This window comes from Mustela erminea, chromosome 2 (assembly GCF_009829155.1).
Source record: "Mustela erminea isolate mMusErm1 chromosome 2, mMusErm1.Pri, whole genome shotgun sequence".
Taxonomy (NCBI): Eukaryota; Metazoa; Chordata; class Mammalia; order Carnivora; family Mustelidae; genus Mustela; species Mustela erminea.
Genome location: NC_045615.1, coordinates 157500114 through 157523126, shown reverse-complemented (window position 1 = coordinate 157523126; position 23013 = coordinate 157500114). Strand labels below are relative to the sequence as shown.

The window sequence follows — 23013 nt, the reverse complement described above, 5'->3', positions numbered from 1 at the left end:
CAACTGGGTAGCAAATGTCTCCAAGTCAGGGCTTTTCTGTCTTGTATCCCCAGCACTATACTGGAATCATCCACCATAACTATTCAGTGAATGAGGTTGAGGAAAATGTGTACTGAAGATGTTCAAGCAGGATCAGAGGTTCTCAATACTGGCTGCATGTAGGAAATACCTGGAGACCTTTTTAAAATCCACATACCAATGACCCAAACAGTTCATTTAAATTGGAAGCTCTGGGAGGGAGGCCTGGGCATTTAGACATCTTAAACTCATGTGATAATGTGCAGGTGAGACTAGTAATTGGTTGGTTTGATGACCACTAGACAAGGATTGGAGAATGATATCCTAGAGAGAAATGGAACTCTTGATCCTTAAAGCACCTTTCATTTATGAAATTCAGTGAGATGATTGCTGGAATTATACTTAATATTGGCTAATTTCCTCAAAAATATTCCCCATACATTATATAGCTTGGCTTGTTTCGCTTTGTATGCAGGTAACTTAGTTGGTCAGCTAGGAACCAAACAGTGGGTCATTCCAGGGAATTCACATTCTTGAAAGAACACTCAGCACAAATGCACATGGATTTGGTTAAAATCATGTAAAAAAAAAAAAGTAGCAAAGGGAGGAAAAGGAGGAGTGGGTTTTAGATGCTTTGTACATTCATGTCATGATATTAGAGAAAGAAGTCTCTAAACACTTCCTGGTTCTTTTGAAATGCCATATTTGTAATCTTCAAATTTATTCTTGTCTTTTTCTTATTTGTGGTGGTGATGATGCTGGGCAGTGGATTTTCTCTCTTTCATAATATGTGTGTCTACTGTGACAGAGAGGCAGTGCCACATGTTGACTTTAGAAATTTTCAAACTATGAGGACTTGGAATAAGTTCTACAAGGAATAAGAAAGGCTGGTTTAGATATTAGTGTTTGTGGGAGGACTGAACTACTCAAGTTTATAATTTTCCATGAAGAGTTTTCTAGGAAAAGAAATAAGTTTTGAAGATCAACATAAATACCAGAAAAAAAGGTGTAGGAACTTCTTTCAAAATGATCATCAAGGCTTTAGGAGAAAGATACCCTAGAGTCTTGAAATCTCAAAACTAATATTCAAACTCTCAATCTCTTTGCTTAAAAAAGTTTAATAAGCTGTAAAATAAATACACTTCCATTAAATATTAAATAAATTATTTACAACTTGAAAAAATACTTTATCTCCATGCAACTTTATGTACAGAAATAAGAACTTAGCATAAAAAGCGACAACTGAAAGTTTAAAACCAACAGAACAAAAAAGGTTCTGCTTTTTATGATCCACCGAAAAGAGGAACCAACTCATCACTCGTGGTTGTAACTTGGCAGTGACTCTGATCCAATACCCTAGTCAAAAGGAAAATAAAAATATTAGAGATAAAGCTTAATTTCAATATAGCTTTAAGAAAATATAAAAAAAAATCAGGAATCGGAAATTCTATCAATTTAGAATGTCTTCTAAAAAATGCTAAAAGGTTTTCAGAGATAAACTACCACTTCGACCTGAGTCCATCTTTCACACCAGCTTTGGCTGGATGCCTACTTAGGTAGAGAGCTGCCTACGCTGAAACCTGGTTTGTCAAATTCCACTTAATAAAAAACAACAACACACATGGGAAGCAGTTTTCCTAACCAAATCTATGCAGTGGACATAATTAAAAAGAAAGATTAAATGGCTCGGTGTATTTGTGATATACAGTTAATTTAGGATAATTAGTACTGAGGGCATAATAATAGTAGCTACCAGCTAATGGCAGCCACTATGTGCCAACACAGCATATTCCTTTTACAAAAATCATCTCAGATCTTCTTTGAGAAATCTCAGTTGCACTAAATAACCAAAAATCTACCTTTCTTCATGTCAGTGGTCTTAGCTTCAGTACATTAAGCCAAAATTATAATAAATGTTGATGCACTAAGTACTGAACACAGCATTGCATCAATAATTATCCATTTCAGGAGTTACTAAGCCAATTCTGTAACAGGCTCAGAACGAAATACTTGCACTTAACCAATGCTAAATGGGGTGTTTCTCCAAGCATCTGTGGTGTTCTATAAAAAGGGAGATAGTGGATTTAGTAGATTTAGGGTTTGGCTTAGGAATGTACATACATAACCAGCATCTCAAGCAATTCTTAAACCCACTGAAGGTAGCGAATCAATGACTTGATGGGACATCTTTCCTGAATGTCTAAGGAAATGGACCTCCTCCTTCTGACCAACTTTAAACGCGTCCTTGATCTTGTTGTCTGCTTTTCCTCTGGAAGTTTGCTTCATTAGCTGTCCATTTTAGTTATTAATAAAATATTCCTCTCCATAGCTCCTTACTTTTCCCTACAATATGCTCAGCTCTGCCTCTTTTCAAAAAACAAACAAACAAAAACAAAAAACAAAAAAATCCACAAAAACCACCTTAAAAATAAGAACTACAATATATCCCTTACCCAACCTATCTCTCAAATTTTTACCCCTTCTTCCTTCCTACTTTGCTTTTTTTTGGAGGTGGAGAAGATGCAGAGAGAGAATTTTAAGCAGACTCCATGCCCAGTGTGGAGTCCAATGAGGGGCTCAATCTCACAACCCTGAGATCATGACGTGAGTGGATGGAAATTGAGAGTCAGATGCTTAACCAACTGAGCAATCCAGGCGCCCACCCCCTTCCTTTCTTTAAAAGGATGTTCAACCTGCTCCCTCCACTTCCTCAGAGTTGTAGTCATGTTCCTGACTTGGCTCCCCACCATGTGAGCTCAACCTTCATTCTAGCTTTCTCTCCTCAACACCCATTTGAACTAAGCCCTTTGTCTGAAGTTTCTAAAGTGACCCAGCCCATTTTACAGTATTAATCTTCCTCTTCCTTCATAACTGCCTGTCCCAATCTTGTCAGTCCTTGGAGGCTCACTTCCAGTGCCACTCTATATATGACATCCTTTCCAGCTCCCTACACATGATCCACAGGACTTCCTCTCCTTCACTGGAAACTCCTCATATTCCTTTTATATGACATATATTTTTTACTTGTCCTAGCATTCTGATTCCTTATACTATTTTCTGTCTACTAAATGCTAACTTCTCTGAGAAGAGTGTTTGTGTCTGCCTCATCTTTACATCCTTTGTAGTAGTCCTTTCTCTCTGTTGAACTCCATCTCATGCTCAAAGATTAAGACTTCAGTGTAGCCGATGTTCATAGTGTATTCATAATTAAGAACTATTACTTTCTTCACATGAGATAACAGATGCTATATTTTTCAAAATTGTAAGATATCGTCTATAGTTATCTTTTAAAACTCAAACCTGTAGTATTATCTTCAGTTACGCTATGGCTTGCACGTTTCCATTTTCTTGTCGAAGTTTCTTTCGCTCTTCAACTTCTCCTTCATATTCCCTGAAGTATCGTTTTCGAAGCCTTCAGACAACAAGATATTCCACGGTCATCAAAGTTCTATTCATTTATATATTGACTGGGGTTTTCATAAGTACAGGGAATTCTTTTTTGTGAGTCCTGATAGGCCATTATACTGTGTTCTATTCCAAATCAAAACTTACACCTTGCTATAAATTACTACCATTCTTGTTAAGAGGATGTTCATGGTGACTTTATATAAACATATTCCCAGATTACTGAGATTTAAATAGATACCCCTTGAGACACAAACTTTCAGAAGGCATGGAACACATTTATACGTGTGGGTTTTTATAGTTGATACTCAATGTTACATTAGTTTCAGGTGTATATTATAGCAATTCAATAAATCTATACATCATACTATACTCACCACAAGGGTAGCTACCATCTGTCACCATACAACACCATTACAATATCATTACTATATTCCCTATCCTGTGCTTTTTATTCCCATGACTTATCTATTCCATAACTGGAAGCCTGTATCTCCCACTCCCCCTCACCCATTTTGCCCATCCCCCCACTCTCTGCCCTCTGACAACCATCATTTTGTTCTGTGTATTTATGGGTCTATTTCTGCTTTTTGTTTATGCATTTGTTTTGTTTTTCAGATTCCACATATAAGTGAAATCATATGGTACGTTTCTTTCTTTGTCTGATTAATTTCCCTTAGCACAATACCCTCTAGGTTCATTCATGTTGTTACAAATGGCAAAACCTCATTCTTTCCTTTTTTCCTCAACCCTTAGCCCAGGTGCATGTACAGTTGGAGGAAGAAGAAGATGGTATAGTTTTATCACAAAGGACTTTACATTTCTATCAACTAATTTAAATGATCAGAATTTTTTACAGAAGCTTATAAAACAAGTTGGGTTTTCTTTACTTCTATATATAATAAATATGTCCTTTTGGTTTTATTCATTGTTACTCTCTAGTAAAATTCAATCATTTAAAAATGTCTGGGGTGTCATACAAGAAATTATATTTTTAATGGGTCTCTAATCTGTCTACCAAACATTACTCCTAAAATCATAAGATCTTTGTCATGATGTTTGAGGGAAATAAAACCAATTATGGAAAAGACAGCAAAATGCAGCTTTGGCTGCTGTTTATGTGTCAAACACAAGAATATGATAGAAAGGGAGAGAAGTCACTGCTTAGTTTTAAGAGTGCCAACATGACAAAAAGTTTTTCCATGCCTTTCTGAAGGATAATTAAATATTTCACCCTGAATGATCCCAAGTTTGAATAATTATTTCAAAACATCTTCTGTAACTGGCTATTTTTTTCCTTCTATCCTTCTATGTCAAACAATCATGATTCGTCTGGCTTGAGGAATTTGCATATCTGGCTTGAGGTATTAACAGATCAAAATAATTTCCAGGGTGTGCAAAACAAATTTAAACCACACATCAAACTCTATGTGCATCATAAAACAGTTTTTTTTAAATGTTCCTTTTTATCATTATCTGATCTGCATTTAAAATAATAGTAAACAATGGCAGAAGATAACCCCTTGTTTCCTGAATGGCAGGAGTGGTAGATCATGCACACAATCCAGTTGTTAAAGTAATTTACCAAGACCTAAAATTAGAATAATGAGTCTATTGCTTTTCCCAAGCTCGAGTAGCACATGAGTCATTACAGAGCCATTCACACCCTCCCCCAACTTCCTTAATTCACTGACTTCTGTTTGACAGACAATGCCATTCTGACATACCCACCAGTGCCTACTACCAGGAACAGTCTACTTCTAACATTCATTGGTCATGAAGTGAAGTGTGGTGATCTGTTATTGTGAGGACAGGACAGATACTGCAGGAGTAGAACAGTAATGGAATTGTCCCTGCTTCCTACGCCATGCCATATGGAGGAAAATTTTGTTTTGTTTTGTTTTGTTTTGTTTTAGTAATTCAGTTCCCATATCACCTTTGACAATTATAAAACTGGCATAAGCTCTAGGTAAATCAGTACCATGCTGTGATATCTAACTTAGAATTTTGCATTTTACTAGAAGCAGAGGATAGAGCTTTTCTTGGCTACTGGTTTGAAGCTCTTTGTGATTTATTTAACTATTTTTATTTATTTTTTTTTTAGTGCCAAAGCAGACTCTCTAACAACCTGCTGTGAACCAGGCCTTAATTAGGCTCCTCTGGGAGGTTTCCTTATGCTTAAAAGTGTTCAGAGTCGGTACCAACACTCTGGGATTTGCAGGGAGCCATGAGTGGAGATATGACATGAAAGAAAGCCATCGATTTTTAAGTTCAAAAAAGGTCTATAGGGTGTTTGAAAAACAGCCTTACATATTAAGTTTCCGTGGTGACCAAAGTAATATGATTTTTGACCAGAATCTGTGGTCTTTGTCAATGAAGTATAAAGATATGAGCAAAGATCACATGCCACGGATAGAATAAGTCATCTAAAATAGGATATAGGACATTGGGATAGGAATATTGAAAAAAAAAATCAACCTGGCATTATTTTAGTGAGAATGTGTAGGTTATGCAAGACTTACTGGATTGTGATGACGACGGCAATGGCCGTGAAGCTCACCGCAGACACAAAGGCGGCGATGGAGGCTAAAGCGATTTTTGATAAATCACTGTCAACCATGCTGTGAGTCTTCATGGACTTTTCCCCGCACCGTTCGCCAAAGTAATCCTGATGGCATCTGTAAACAGCCCACATTCAAAAACTACAGTAATAACTGAAAACGGTCCATATATTTTAAGTTTACTTTCCAGGTCATCAATAGGCATTTAGTTGTAACACTCCAAAAAAAAAGGTCATGCCATCTATTTGTATTTCAAAATCATGAGACACAATGCACTCAAGCCAGAGATCTATTAGTATAAGAACAAGTTGAGATTAGTTTGGGTGTGATATTCCAAGAAGACACACCTTTTCATTCTTTGTGCTCCTTTTATGACCAACTGATGAGTTCAGTGACTTGTTATGCAGCTAATACATTCCACTATCATTTAATGTGTTAGTGGCTTTGAGGGGAAGGAGGATTATGTGAGGAGTACATTTAGGCCTTTTTTTTTTTAAATGGTTTGTAAATATGTTATCATGAATATATTTATACCAGGGATCAGCAAACTATAGCCCATAGGTCAATTCTGGCCATTTGCCAGGTTTTTTACAGTGTGCAAGCCAACGATGGCTTTTACATTTTTAAATGGTTACATTTTAATTGGTTCTGTAAGTACATACATAAGCCTGATCAAGGAAGCCTAAAGTATTTTTCAGCTGGTCCTTTAAGAAAAATGTTACAGACGCTTGGTTTATATGTGGGAAAAATAAATGGCTTTCTGCATTAAGGAGTTTCAGACGTGGTGTTATAAATACAGATTTCCATATAATTTAGGAAGACTTACTTGCATGTTACAGCTTCCAGGTGTTCTATGTATTTACATTCTCCATGAATACAGAAATTTTGGAATTCTGCATCACACGGATTTTTCTTCTTTCGGTTTCTTCTATTTTTTCCACTTTTGCCTCCTTTTTTCTTTCTTTTGGGTTTATCTGAAGTCTTTTCACTTTCTGTTTTGTTTTTCATGGGCTTAACTACCTGTTCAACTGAAAAAAAAAAGATTTATTGACAACAATCTCTCTTCATCTTGAAAATTGTTTTGGAATGTAAGAGAAAGAAGTCTTAGCAGTGAAAGCTCATGGGGACAATGACCATACTTTTCTTATTATTCAACACAATTCACATATAATAATTGGTTAAAGAGAATATCTGTATGGTGTGGCACTTAACCATCTGAGCCTCCTTGTTATTTTATTAGCTTAGAAATGTATTTTGAATTTTTTTGTACTACTCTTATTATTATTGATAATACTATTACCTGTCTAAAAAAATCCATGAAATATCTTACAAATTTCTTGAATTTCTTATACATGCTAAGTTCTTGTTAATTAGCATTAATCTGATTAAAGCCAGGTCACAGGTGAATGTATTGCTATACAGCTGATATGGAAGACACTGGAGTTGAGTGAAGACAAGTAACATGTCCAAGGACACGCGGCTAGAATATGACAGTGCTGGGGTTTCAAAGCCTGTCATTCCCACGCTATGTTTTCTCTTGGACAGGTCAATGCCACAGATTAAACCGAGACTATAGTAGATTTGTTGATTTTACTTACTCATTTCAGTCTTGTGATCACTACCATAATTGGGCATTACTGTGTATTACTTGAGAGTGGGAAAAATCTGAGAATTACACATTAGAATTAATCAATTTCTCCAACTCCCAGATGACAATAGGTTATAATTAGTTCCATGGGGCTAATTTTTGTGGTCAATCTGTTTGAAAAATAAGAATCGGAAATATTTGTATGTGATGCTTCAGAGATTCGCTCTTCTTAACTCCAGATCTACAGAAGCACCAGTTCCATGTTATAACTATGCAGGGTATAGTATACCCACAGGCCAAATACAGGAAGGAGTTTTCACATTGGAGTGTGCATTTTGTTATACTAATACCTGAACAGCCTTCTCTAAGCAATATTTAGTAAACAGAGTCCGGGGCAAAGAGGAAAATACCACAGTATCATAATACCATTAGTCATAATGGTCCTGCATAATGGTCCATTAAATAGAAAATATTAGAAACATAGGGAAGGGTATCAAAGATAGAACCCTGTGCTTGAGGAAGCAACAAATAAATATTATGAGTATTTCAGCAGATTATTATAACATTAATAATAGTCAAATTAGAAGCAATGTTTAACCAGTTACACAATTTTTCTATTGAAACTTTGATGGTAAAAAATACCGTGAGTTAGAGTCAGTTCCTCAATAGAAATGTTTTAAATGCATATTACTGCACATCATCAGATATATTACAAATTGCAGACAGAGACAAATCGTCACTACGCTGAAGAACTATAATACCCATCAACCTCCTGGGCTCCGCAGCCTTTCCAAGGAGCTCAACCACTAGTTTCACTATTTCACAATGCACTAGTCCATTTCACCGCTAACAACTGATTTGGCCTTTTCAAATGTTAACAACTTGAAACCTCTTCAAGAGAACAGTTTCTAATCTTTTCTCCAAAAATAAGAAGTATAAGCCGATCTCTTCCCCATCTTACATAAAAGCACAAGTTACTAAACAAAGACTATGAAGTAGCATGCTTCCTGAAGCTTTTCTCACCTGCTGCTCAACCCTGTCACTGTCCCTGTGCTATCACCTTCTGTCCCTTCTTCAGGTCTGGGAGCCAGAGGGGGAGAAGTCAGGGAAACTAGGTCAGGAGAGAAGGGGCATTACATCCTGCCTCCATAATGAATGTTCCTAGGATATTTAGAGCCTATTTACTAGTGACCTGATCATCCCTGAAACTTCAAAGTAATAGGAGGGTAATGAGCAATACTTATATCTTACTTTGGTCCTCTTCACCTTAAGTAAATTTAAGCTTTTTTTTTTTTTTTTTAAAAGATCAGATAACAGCATGAAAGAATAAAACTAAGGGTCACTATTATTTAACTAACACATGGGATTTGGGGTTAATGATTTTAGCCATTTGAAATCCATGCATATTTGTCCTTCTTTAATATTTTCAGAAGGTTGTACTATTATTGCTGCTTCTGCTGCTGCCGCTTCTGTTATTTTGGTTAAAAATCACCAGTTTCTCAGCACCTGGTACTTAGAGGCTAAAGTCCAACTGCTCCTTTCCTCATTACTTTCTGTTCCCTTATTTGTTTTAAAATGCAGGTATTTCAAGAAGCATGGCGGTGGGGAATGGATGTTAGAGCTGAGGACTGGCGATGTCTACGCCTGGCCCGTCGCTCAGCGTGGGGGTCATGTGGTCCCGTGGGAAAGAGCAGAGGATACGGAGTCCAACACTGGAGTTCTCATTCTGGCTCAACTGCTTGCTGGCTGTGGAACCTGGGGCAAAACAACCTTGCACTTCAGTTATCACATCTGTAAAATGATAACAATCCCCACTTGTGAAGTAGACTTAATAGACATAAAACATTTGTTAGTGCTCTGGACATATCAGATGTGCCCACACAAAGCTCTTTGGTCTCAGGTTGTAGCTTAGCCACGGGGTATGCAACAGACATACACACAAGAAAACCACCCAAAGATGCGGGGACTGGCTTTGCTCATGCAAACACACATCTGAGAGGCTGTGTTTTGGCCTTCTCCTCCACTCACCTCGGACTGAATCATCTACGATATAGCTAGATATTTGCGGTTCGTTATCATACTCTTCTGCATAGTCATAGTCGATCCCTGAGGACAGTTCCCTGCTAGAAGGTGTTTCACTCACAGGGGAAATCTCACTTCCTGAGGACATCCCACTTCTCGGGGTAACTTCCAATCCGTCAGCGCTGTGGTCCCCAGAAAATGGTTCCCCTTTCCCAGAGTAGGTGTCATTGACATCCAATCCAGCAGCATAATGGGCTGTGGGAGAAAGAACAACGGAAGAAAAGAAAAGGTAAAGCCGAGTGGCCTTCTCACCAGGCAGCTGTGTTCAGGAGAAATGTTTGTCTTCTGATATCAAAGCAGTTATTGCACATGTGCTATTGTTTGGGATTGAGTCACTTATGAAAGCATCTTCACATTTTGCCAACAAGCAAACTCAGCTGTTCCAATTTACAGAGCTGCTTTCATCAAGGCTTTCTTTTCCACAGATGATCTACGCTACTTTTCACATCAAATAACACTGCCAGATAGGCACGTTATTCTAATTACTTAACAGGTATTGTCTGGATATTCGCATCACCTCACATGCCAGGGGCCTTCGTGTTTGCCAGAATGTCCCATTGGGATGGACAGGCTCTGGATCGAAATATCAGACTTTCTCAACATGTGTTCACATTTTTTAAAGGATCACGTATAGGAATGCAAAACCATATAAATGATATTTGATAATAATGACTCTCATTGTCACTATTTCATTATCCTTGTTCCTACATAGGGAAGAAACTGGGGCCTGGGTGAGATTTGGGGCCTCAAGCTGCAAGCCCCTGCTCTGTCTTGTAGGTCTCACTAAGACAGCATCAGCGTGGAGCTATGGCTTCTCCCTGGAACGTCGTGCGTGAGGCCCTCTAGGAAGGTCAAGATAGAATCACCAGACGGAGGAGATGGAGAATTTAGGCAGGAGGCAAGCGCTCTGGGTCCAGGACTTAACTACTCTTAAGATCTGCGGAAGTCACTTCACCTGCCTGAACTCGGTTTCTCTATCTGCAGAAGGAAGGATCCGGACCCCAGGATCGCTGAGGTCTCCTGCTGCTGGACTAAAGCAAAACTTCGGAGACTGTCCCGCACCGTCTTCCCGGCCTGGAACGTCAGAGACACCTGCGCGCTCTCCTCCCCCTCCCCGGTAGTGAGCTCCGGGACGGGACAGAGCTACGCGGGCGCCTCTCCCGGGAAGGGTGCTGCCCGCCGTGGGAGAAGCGCCGGCGGGAGACTCGGAGCCGGGATGTCCTTACCTGAGCCGAGCAGCAGGAGCGACAGCACCACGGGCGCCGGCGGCGGCAGCGGGGCTCTCATTGGTTCCTGGGCGCGGCGGCGTCGCGGTCTCTGGGGCAACTCGGCCGGGAGTCGCAGCTGGAAAAGGAGGTGGTGGGGGAGAGAGGGGCCGCGGGGGACGGTGCGGCGGTGCTCGCGGCCCGGCCGGGCTGGGGAGCTCGGAGGAGCCCCGAGCGCTCGCCTCCGGGTCTCTGGGCTCCGACTCGGGCGCAGGCACAAGGTGTGCGAGCATTCCGGAGGCGCGGCGCGCACCTGCCGCTTTATAGGCCGGGCGGGGACCCAGCCGTGTCCGTGACGTCACGGCCGCCGCCGTGGGTGGAGGCGGGAGGCCGCCCCGGGAGGGGTTACTACCCCAAAACCACGCGCGGAGGGCAGCCCCACCTCCCCGGGCCGCGGGGGGCCGTCGGCAGGAAGTGGAAGTTAAACCCTCGCTGCCCGCTGAGCGCACGGCCGCCGCGGCGTCCACGGTGGGCGTCCAGTGCCGGGCTCCTACCTGAGCGCGCGAAGTCCCGCTCTTTCCAGCCATCTGAAAACCCTCCGTGTACGCTTTGGTTGATCTGAAAACTACCGGTTACCGGGGTTCATTAGAAAAGTTCCGTATCAAGGTGCAAAAGTCCTTTAAGACCAAGAGTCACTTAATGCATGAGAACCCGACGTCTTGAACAAGGATAATGCAGTTCATGGACTGACTAGAGAGAGCGCCTCCTAATGAGGACCTGGGTTATTTATGATGGGGCCTTATCTCAACCACCGGCGCTTTTCTACCCACTACTGGCAAGTGGCCAGAATTTCAAATCCTTTCCCCTCCGTTTATTGTGTCCCAGCGCCCTCATCAAAATTCGGATTTACTGACCATGTATTGTTGCCAAACTATACACTAAAATATTACCTGCACCATCTCACTCAGCAGCCTTGCTGGTTAAGTATCATTTCACTATATTCCAAGGAAGACTTGACCTAGCTGGTCAAGGCAGAAGGCAGACGATTTAAATTCAAGGGCTTCTGACCTCTCTTTGCTCTGTTAAGGAATTTAGACTACACTGATCTCTGAAAAAGAGAGCTTCTGGGAGAACAAGACTTGATCCTAAGGAAGGTATTGGCATTTAAATGAAGTTGGTACCCAAGCCTGTGCAACTCAAATCCCAAGATAAAACGTCTAGCTTTGCGGGCCCAGTTTGAATCTGGTAGGGCAATTCATTCAAAGAAGCTAAAATGAAGAGGGAGGGAGCTGCTCAATTTGACTCACTTTGATGTAGACCCAACTCCAGAACTGGATTTTTCTTGACTTGAAGAGGAGGAAAAAAAAAAAAAAAATTGCATTGTTCTCTTTCTCTAACTGGTTCCTTGTCCTGAAGATACGTATCTCTTCCTGAATTCTTCCAGTAAAACAGCCTTTTTAGGAATGTGGATCACAGTGCATCTATCCTAATTCTGGGAAAAAAGCTACTTACTTCTTAATGACATATCAAAGTGAACAGGTTAAATAATACCGTACATTTAATAGGATGAAATGAACAATCATGACTCCTGCCTTCTCTCCCATTCAGTGTTTGTCGAGAGTATATTTGTGTGATCCACCTCTTTTATGTTTTATGCAGGTAAAGAGAGAAATTAAATGAGGACCACTTCCTTATCTCCAAGAGCTGCATGCGGCATAGGTAAGATACATAGAAAAGTAATTCCGTTATATCAGATGCGAGGAAGGATTCAGTGCTCCATGAAAAACAAGGGTGCGGTATAATTTTGTCCTCTGCCATGCCCTTTCCAGCAGAAAGTTTAAGTGGAAAGAATACTTGCTGGCCAAGTATGCCCCAGAATGGACAATAAGACTAGAAAGATGGCAGTGCCCATCCCCGGGTGAAGCAGAGACCTGCATCATCATCTTTTTTGCTGGATGAGAAGATTGTGATTCAGACAGAATCAGAGCCTTGCTCACACGCAGATTTCAAAAGACGGCGGAGATTTTGTTTAGAGTCGAGCTGTTGTGCCATTCTCCTCTCAGGCTTCGCGTTTGTTCTGGTTTTTTCCTTTCCCTTTTTTTCCTTTCCCATCTTCATTGAGAGGAAGGCGAGTTGTGTACATCTGCCATCAGAAATGGTTCCCTTTGAGTGGAGTGAAAGTGACCTCTTGACACCAAAATGGCTTAAGTCTTTTTCCGATTGGAAACGGAGAGGGTGACAATTTATGTCAGTGTGCAATGTAGCACAGCATTATAATATGAGCTTTCCATTCAGACCAGTCGGGTTTTCATATACAAATTCCACCATGTACTTAATCAATTAATATTTGAAAGACTCAGCTTCCTCATCTGAAAATAAAAAGATACCTACCCTCTGTTAAGCAGATCAAATGAAATAAGATACATAAACAAGTAACACAAAACCTAACGTATGTGGAGTGCCCAATAAAAGGTAACTCATATTATTAAGCTTGGCGTTATGATAGTTACATTGTATTAATCAGATCGAAGAACCAAGGGACTCTTATAAATGGAGCTACTCACAGAGCAAGTGAAATAATCCCCCTCAGTATTTTCAAGCCCATGGACTTTGTACCTTCTTCACATGAACACTAAGCATTTTGAAGATTTTATGGTTCATCATGGGGTACCATGGGGCATCACCATAATTACATCACAATGCAGCACCCCTTTATGAGTCACTCACAGCATTCTGGAATATGTGCATGAGAAGGAAACCAACTCCATGCCACATAAGATACTTTACATTCTGCATGCTTAGCTGAGACAAGGAGGAACAATTTCAAGAAATTCAAGTAGAGAAGCTATTCTTCTTTATCTTGAAATATTGAGGTTCCCACACCTACTAATAGGTTAAGGGCAGCCCTGTGGGCAAATGCTCCTAGCCAGCCATTCACTTTGATGCCTTGTATCTGGATCCTGATAATATTTTATATGTACAGTGAAAACAAATTCACTTTGACTCTGCTAGAAGGTGTGCTCTAGAACCAAAGAATAACTATGTGTTTGTTCGTATAATTGATCTTGAGTTTTTATAGAGAGGGCAGGTCTGAGTAAGTATTACTTCATGGTCATTTTAATGAGTCAACGCATGAAACCCTAAACTTAAGACCTTAAAACCCTAAAATTACATTCCCTATATTAACAAATACACTAGCTCCATTTAGATATCATTTTCTGTTTTTCACCTTAGAATTTATCCATGCTAAAGGATACGTAATTTCTACTTTCTTCAAAAACAGGCCTTACATGAATTTGATTGTTGGATCCCTTGACATACTAGTAAAATTACTTGCCTTTTAAAACCTTAACATGATACTTTTTGCAGAATGCAGTAAGTAGCAGACCGGACTGAAGGCAGCAGATAATTTGACACAATAGAAACTAAGTCAATGTCTCATACAACTAACTGCATTTATACATGTGAAAAATGAATCCTCTAGGCTGTTCATTTACTCATCAAATATATTTTTGAGAACTAGATGTTCTAGGCACTGGGGATAAAACTCTGAATAAGTTGTAATGTCCTTGTTTTTAAGGACCTTGCATTCTATTTAGGAGAAACATAATAAACAAGGACACTATACATAAAATAATTGTAGGTAATGAAGTGCTAGAAAGCAAATAAAATATGTGATCTAGAAGACTTGGGGTGGTATAGGAAGACAATAGAAGGAAATTCTAGGTAGCCCTTTTACTTAAGTAGCTCACGTGTTCTCTCTAGAGGAAACAGAGGGCAGGATAAAATGGAGAGGGCTATCTTTTTTGCATAATAATGACTCTGGAAAGCAGAGATAGGTATAGGTAGGAATGAAGGATAGATATTGGCATAGACCAGGAGAAAGTGGGATGCTTGAATGGACCCTCAAAAATATGGAGGACTTCAGGACATTGCACAAAAATTCATTCCACTTATGGGGCACCTGGGTGGCTCAGTGGGTTAAAGCCTCTCCTTCAGCTCAGGTCATGATCCTAGGGTCCTGGGATTGAGCCCCGCATTGGGCTGTCTGCTCAGCAGGGAGCCTGCTTCTCTCCCTCTCACTCTCTGCCTACTTGTGATCTCTGTCAAATAAATAAATAAAGTCTTTAAAAAAAAAAAAAAAAAGAATTCATTCCACTTGTCACTTCTCAGACCGCCCCCCACAAAGCCCTACTGACCAGAGTTCTCTAGCTCTCTAGAATCACCTGAGAACTTTTTCTAAAGGTATTCTCCATCCTCCTCTCTTGATTCAGTACGTTTGGTGTGGGGTCCAGGCCTGCATACTTTTTAAGAGAACATTCAAGAAAATTCTGATGTGCACCTCTGATTAAGAACTACTCTAGAGGTGCCTGGGTGGCTCAATCAGTTCAGCATCTTCCTTCAGCTCAGGTCTTGATCTCAAGGTCCTGTGATGGAGCCCCTCAGCGGGAAACCTGCTTCTCCTTCTCCCTCTGCCCCTCCCTGCCATGCTCTCTCTCCCTCCCTCCCTCTGTCAAATAAATAAATAAAATCTTAAAAAAGAAAGAAGGAAAGAACTACTCCACTAGGGGATACATAAGTGAAAAAAGCCAAGGTATATTCAGAGAGATTGTAAACTGGTGGGACTACATGCTCATGTATATGGAAATTTTGCTGAAAATGTGAAGGATGGAGAAATGAATTTCAACAGGAAGCATATGACTAAGTGTAATGAAGACATTTATCTCTGAGGAACTCATGTTACAAACTGATTCAAATACAAGTCCTTTAAATATGAAACTAGTGTGATAAAAATACATCTGAATATATGAAAAAGAAAAAATCCACTTTGCATATTATTTTCAGAAACCAATTTGTCACATAAATGGAATCCTATCTATAACAAATTATTTGTAAACTCTAACTACCTCCCGTCTGAATGGAGTGAGATCAGAAAACAGGATGTCAGCAATCATCATACACTGAATCAGGAAGCATGTGAAATTTTAGTATTCTATTAATTCTTTATGAATTAGATCAATATTTGGCACATTTTTATTTCAGAAATTAGTAAATCGAAGTCAGATGGTCAAAGTAGGGTACAATGAAATTATTTTTATGGACTACCAATTATAGTCATTAAATAATTATATCCTTGATTTTTTTAGCTATTTCTAAAAATTTTTTACATGTGCTTAATATTTATTAATGCTTTCTTTTTAAATTTTTCTTATATTTTATTTTATAATTTATCCTTTGAGTTATTGTACATTCAATATTTTCATAGCTGCTGAATATTCCTAATTGCCCTATTGTTACTTAAAAATTGACAACATATGCATACCTCTAAGAATTACATGATCCTATTATCAGTGATCCATAGTTAATGAATTCTTATGAATACATTATGAATACATTTATGAATTTAAATAGTCTCTTTAAATGTTCCTATATTTTTAGCAAAGCTGGGCTATAGTATGTATAGATTTTGTCCTATTTTCCCATGAACACAATAAGCTTTTGTTTCAAGTTCAATAAGAATAGCCACTTTTAAATTTCACAGGTGAAGAAATTCTAATTAGTTGAATAAACCATTCCTGTACAGGTTAAGCCACAGAGAAACTGGCCTTCAGAAGCCATGCTTCCCAGAGTTCTCTGCATGTGTGAGCTGAAATTACATGGCCAGATTAAAAAAACAGAAAATTGTAAGTTCATATGGAAAAGAACAGACACATGTAGAACTCATAGAAAAAGATGAATTTAAAATACAGTTATAAATTTTATAAATATGAAGTGTGTCCCTCAGTATTCTTCCTGGAATCAATATTTATATATATTTTAGTTTTATTTACTTAAGTAATCTCCCTACCCCACATGAAGCTCAAACTCACAACCCTGGCATCAAGACTGCTCTCCGACTGAGCCAGCCAAGAACCCCTGGAATCAATATTTTTGTCTTAAACCTATATTTTTGTGCCCCCAAATAATTTTGCCCTATGGAGAGGTAATTTCACTCCTAGCTTTGTTTCTTCCCATAGGAATTCCAGAAGTCATTAGTTTTGGTCGTGTCTCAAGATTGTTATCTTGAGACATTCCAACAACATACCTTTAATATCAAACTGCTTGGTGACTTCGGGATTCTCAAACATGACCTTAAGGTGGAACTATATGGAAATACTTGACTTTTTGACAGTACAACTGGCCTGAGCTAATCCTGACGTAATGGTGAGGGAGTGCTACTACCACCATAGAAAACATTTTTAAAGAATTTTTTAAAGAAATATAAATGTGGTCAAGTGATCCTATCTCAAAAATGGTATTTACAAAAATCCTTACATTTATTGAAATAGGAAAAAATAAAAACTTCAAAGATATATTTTGCCTAAAATTGTGTCTTTGGGAAAAGTCATGCAGCTTGCACTTTTAAAAGTTATTTTAGCCGTCTGAAAGTGAAGGATGTAAGAACTTTTACAAAATGTTGTGTTAACACACTTGCCCAATTTGGATATTTGAGAATATGTCTATACCAATTTATGAAATACGCTTCATTTTTATTTTCCTTATAACAATATTTCAATCTGCACAAGATGCTTACTTTCAATGGCATTTTCCTGGGAATATCTGAACGTCTAACTTTATTTTCACATTCATAGATGTTTGAAGTGTAACACACACATAAGCACCCACGTACATGAGGAAAAAGAACCATATAAGAGCAAGTCTATGTTTTTAAAGACTCCATTATTTTTAAGAGTAAAACAAGAAAAGAAAGTTTTATAAACATACATTATTAACATTTAAAATGTATACCATACATTATGGTATAACAAATGTTAATAATATAATATAATATTAACATTTAAAATGTATACCATACATTATGGTATAACAAATGTTTGTTATGGTATAACAAATGTTAATAATGTATGTTTATAAAACTTTCTTTTCTTTTCTTGTTTTACTCTTAAAAATAATGGAGTCTTTGAAAACATAGACTTGCTCTTATATGGTTCTATATTATATGTTTATAAAAAATAAAAAAAATAAAAATTTAAATTAAAAAAAGCGAGTAAATATATGGTAAGGTAAAACATTAACAAAACAGTATGTACAGTGTGAAACTCAATATTATATTTATAACTATGTAGGCACATATTATATATGAATATGTATATAAAGGTATACATGGATAGAAACGTTCTGAGAGAATATATGTAAAATGTTAACAGTGTTGATGTCTTTGGTTGAAGAAATAGTTGCTTACCTGGAGTCCTAATATGCATACAAAGATTGCGTATTTCTTCTATTTTATTTTTAAGTAAAAAACCCCAATCTAGGCAAGATGATTTCCTAAGAAAATTGATTTCACATGATTTCTGTAATCAATTACATCAGTTTTTCCAAAAAGGATGTCACTTGTGAAAGAAAATGATCACATGGCCTTGTGCTTCCCAGCCCCTCCCCCTTTCATACCCGGTAAATTGCCTCAAGTCTGTGCTGTCCTTCACCCGCGGTGGGAGAAGGTAGAGTGAGGTGGTTAAGGCTTTAGCATGTGAGGTTGAGATGACTGGATTTTAGTACAGTTCTTCCCCTTACCAAGTAGGATAAATTAAATACTTTGTGGCCCCCATGGGGCTCGATCTCACAACCCTGAGACTGGAACCTGAGCTGAAACCAAGAGTTGGACACTTAACCAAGCTGTGCCATTCAGGCCCACCAAATATTTCTTGTTCTTAAACATCTAAAATCTATGTGAAATGATCCTTACCTCACTTTTCTTTTCTTTTCCTTTATTAGCTGTCTGGTAATCTCCTACCGTATAATGTTGTCATACCATAATTTCCTCCAGAATCAGGTCACTTGTGCTGTAAATACGTGGCTTGTAATGAAAGTTGTTTCTCACCATAAACTAACCCAAATGACACCAAAGGAAAAGAGACAGCTATTTTTTCAATCCAAATTACTATGCCAATAATTTCATCATAAACTCTAGTTAATATCTGTTTTCATCGTTTTCCTTAGTGGAACCCTAGCAATATTATTCAGACTCACGATGGGCCCAGTTAAAACATAGAATTTCCCAGGTTTCCTTGAAGATAATGCTGGCCATGTGACTCAGTTCCACTGGTGAGGTCTGGCGTGCTGTAAGCAGAAGTGATGTGTAGGCTTTCTTGGAAGGCTTCTTGAAGGGAACTGAAGAAGTTGGGAACCACTCCCATCATCCCTCTCCCTTTACTGCTTTCCAGTTGCCTGGACTATGGACCCTTGGCTGCATTTCCAGGAGTCCTAGTGAACCCTGTCTCTGGACGGAATGTGCTAGAATTGTGGAAGAGAAAGAAAGAGTCCAAATCCCTGACATCAGCCCTATATTTCTTACTTTCAAATTTCTTTTACATAATAGAGAAAACTCCTGTCTTTTTTAAGCCACTGTTGTTTTAGGTTTTCTGATATACATAGCTGAGCCCAATACTAAATGATTCATAAATCATTAAACTCTTTTGTATTTGTTATGATGCTCCCTTTTATGTCGATGTTCTCCAGCCAAAGACCACCAGGACCACAGCTGAACAAGTTGCAGTGAGGAAGAATGTGCACCATGGGGAACTGTGGGTTTCTCAGTAGAAGATATTGTAGATTAAGTGTGAAGATGGACATACAGGATTTGGGCTTCTGTTAGGTAATTTGGGGGAAAGTTGAAGGAACAACATTTTGCTGCAGATTGGATACTGAGAGGATGTAATTTTATGTAATTTTATGATTGGGTATCTTAATTGATCTCTTATAGAAGTAGAGAGGCTAAAGCTATAACTATTAGGGAATCAGCAGTCACCCATATTAGTCAAGAGATTTGGTCACTGTTGTGGCTTGGACAATGTTTATATTTTGTCTGTGCTCAAAAATAATTATGGAATGGTCTCGCTTTTACCATAATCCATGTGGCCACAGAGTGGCCTTGTCTGATGTTGATGTTCTTTGAAATTTTTTATGTTCAGCAGGAGAACATCAAGTCAAAGGTGATAGTCCTAGACCAGCTTCAAGGCCTGCTTTTCTCTTTCTCAGCTGGAACTGTGCTTGGAGAAGGCTAACGGCTCAATTAGTGTTAGTTAAATGAAGGAGTGAAAGGTGCTTAATAAACAAGTCAAGAACATCCAGTTACTACTTTTATTTCACAGTTGCCAAGGTAACATTTGAATTAACTTGTATCATTTTAAAATGATTTTTTCACATAAGAAAACGGTGTAGTCATTAATTTAACATGATTACCAAAATTAAGTGAAACAGATACTTGAAATTCTACCTAGAATAAGAATTCCCTATATCCAACTTGGACAATTTGCAAGAATAGGGGAAGGGATGTATTCTCTTCAGCTGTTCATCACCCTTAATTCCTAACACAACTTTATATATGTTGGATGTTTTCAGGAAACAGTATTATTTATTATTGTATAGAGTACCTGAGATAAGAATAGAAATCCATTAAATGTTTTCTACACTTAAAAAAAAAAAAAACCTCATAATTTATTACTAATTCTGAAACTTTTAATTTGGGTTTCCCTTTCCTTTACAGTAAGAGGTGCCTCTGACTGAAATGAGTACCTTTAATCATATACATTTCATATGTGATTATATATCATTATATGATCATATAATTTAGATAACATTTATTGAGAGTTTGTGCTCTAAGCACTTCATAGATTTCACCTCATTTGACCTTCATGAAATCCTTCAGATAAATGTTATCATCCCCATGTAACAGATGAAGAAATTGAGGGTTCAAATAACTTGCTTGAGGTTACACCTTTATTTCATAGAGGTGGCATCCAAACCTAGGATGGGCTTTGACCCAAAGCCCATGAATTTAATCACTATTACATATTATGACTAGTACAGCAGTGGGTATACAGAAGGTGCTTATCAAATACTCTTAAAATGGAAACTGATTCCTTGATAAACTCATGTGCTGATGATACCATAAGGTAAAAGAACCTAGGAATAAACTGACCTCTGAGTTTGTAATAACTAGTAGAGCAGATATGTAACGTGAAGACAACAGAGATATATGTGAAATAAGTCTAAAAGATCAAAATGGCTCGTAGACGTGACTATTTTCATAAAATCAAAGGACAAATATGCCAATCAGAAGGGAGCTCTAAAAAGGTTGACATTGCCTCTGTGCATGCAAACACATTCCCAGAAAAGATCTTCTTGGGCTCAAGGAGTCCGTCTCTTTTCTTCGGGTTGCTAGCACATTAACGGTGAAAATATCAATCTGTCGGTCTCACTCATGTCATCTCACCTTCATGCTCTTGCAACTTCCTGATTAGAATTTGTCATCCTTTCTAAGTTGTCCAAAGTCACTGCAGACTGGAGAAAGTCCTGCAAACAGGCACCTCAGCAACTACCATTCTTTCCATAAATTACGAAACTGACATCTGGATTTCTACCTCACTGGGCAAGTTTGGTCAGACCACCTCTGAAAGTCAAGTTTGTCCTTCAAGAATGTCCTGCAAATTATTCGTATACCCACTGCATATCTGTCACCTATACAGTGTTACTATGTATTACATATAATTATATGTTATCTACTATATCCCAGGCTCTGTGATAGGCTCTAGAGATCCAAAAATGAGCAAGACAATCCTTTAAACAGCTTAGAGTACTGAAACAGATAAGGATGAGAAGCAAATAATGACAATGCCCTATAATAGGTGGCCTAAGGAAATGACTAAGGGAATGACATGGTATTTTAAGACTGACATTGTGTGGGAATGTAGCACAGACTCAGGAGATCCTGGGAGAAATGACATCTAGGATGGATGGGTTGGACTGGTTAGGTGATAAGCAAGGGATGGTATATGTAAGTTTATCATGGGAGTGGGGGTGGGGGTGAGGAGAATGGTCATGTTCCAGCAAGGGGAGCCGCATCTGCGAAGGCCTTCATCTAGTCAGGAGCTGGGGACTAGTTGTCAATAGAGCCCCATCTGTGAGCTGGCTGGGCCACTGTCAGTAGTCTTCAAGTTACAATGAAATAGATCTAACTCTTCAGACATACATGATGCCTCATTCTTAGAGCAACAAATACTCTTCTTCTGTTTCTTCTTTTCTTTGTTACAAGCCTCAGAAACAGACAGGAAGCCAAAGCCCAGACTTTCAGCTGTGTACCTCTGCCCAGGATCCTTGATGACATTATCTTGCTTTGCTTCCTCGTGTTTCAAGAAAAGGCCGTCCCCTACCCAGAACAGTTGCTGTGGTAGTGCTATTACACATGAGTCATTCCACAGACCTTCCCGTAGGTAGCACCCTTAGTGCATTCGAAAGTTCTCAATTCGGGCACTGTTTACAAATGACACATGGTACTGGGATTCGGAGCCTACGGTTGGAAGCCTCTAATATTATCCTGTAACATTTTGTAGAAGGAATCAAGAACTGACTTTTACAGTGTGAGCTGAAGAGAACATTCTTCAGGATTTCAACATGAAAAGGGCTCATGTTAGTAGAGAATAAGACTGGGAATGGTCTACAGTAGTAAGGAATGTTGGTATATCCTGCATAGGAAGGCTTTAGTGTGTGTCACCCCACACGGGTCTGCCTTTTCCTCAATGAGGGATGGCTGCCGGTGGGGTGGGACAATGAGAGGATCACTCTCTGACAGCCCCTAAATCATGAACACCGTACCTTATAGCCACCTCACAATAACCAGGCATTTGTTTTAAGGTCGTTTCCCCTTTGACTTCTTATATACTTGAGATGTCCAAAGCCTACCTTGGGGGAAAAAAAAAAAAAAAGAAGAAGTCAAAATGCTTTTCTGATGAAAGAAAAAAACCTTTAATAAATATAAAATCCCACACTCAGTGAACTGAGCCTCCTTAAATTCTTTTTTTGGAATGTCAATGAATAAAATTTATGGACTAAACGACAGAATTTTAAACAAATTGTTTTACTCATTTCATTCTTAAATTTTCAAAGTAATCATTAAACACAATTGAATCAATAAAGAGTAGACGTGTGCACAAAATAATCTGGAAGGGCCTTCTGCCTCTCCTACTACTTCCCACCGTGCCATTTCTCAGATGCAATCCCTGGTGTCCACTGCCTTTCGGTTCTTCTGACAGTTACTATCACTTTGTGGTAGCTCTATTCTTGACTTAATCTGTTTTACACATCGTTTAGTTTA

General features: G+C 38.7%; 1 protein-coding gene across 1 annotated transcript; it reads right to left on the bottom strand.

Moving 5' to 3' along the window:
* Window positions 1–1134: 1134 nt before the first annotated feature.
* On the bottom strand, window positions 1135–13496 carry AREG (amphiregulin). Its single transcript, XM_032334584.1, has 8 exons — window positions 13424–13496; window positions 11414–11484; window positions 10881–10998; window positions 9601–9849; window positions 6811–7012; window positions 5946–6101; window positions 3319–3430; window positions 1135–1373 (listed from the first exon to the last, which is right to left on the bottom strand). The coding sequence occupies exons 2-7, from the start codon at window positions 11444–11446 to the stop codon at window positions 3337–3339; spliced, it is 852 nt and encodes a 283-aa protein (XP_032190475.1). The 5' UTR covers window positions 11447–11484; window positions 13424–13496; the 3' UTR covers window positions 1135–1373; window positions 3319–3336.
* Between the last annotated feature and the right edge of the window lie 9517 nt (window positions 13497–23013).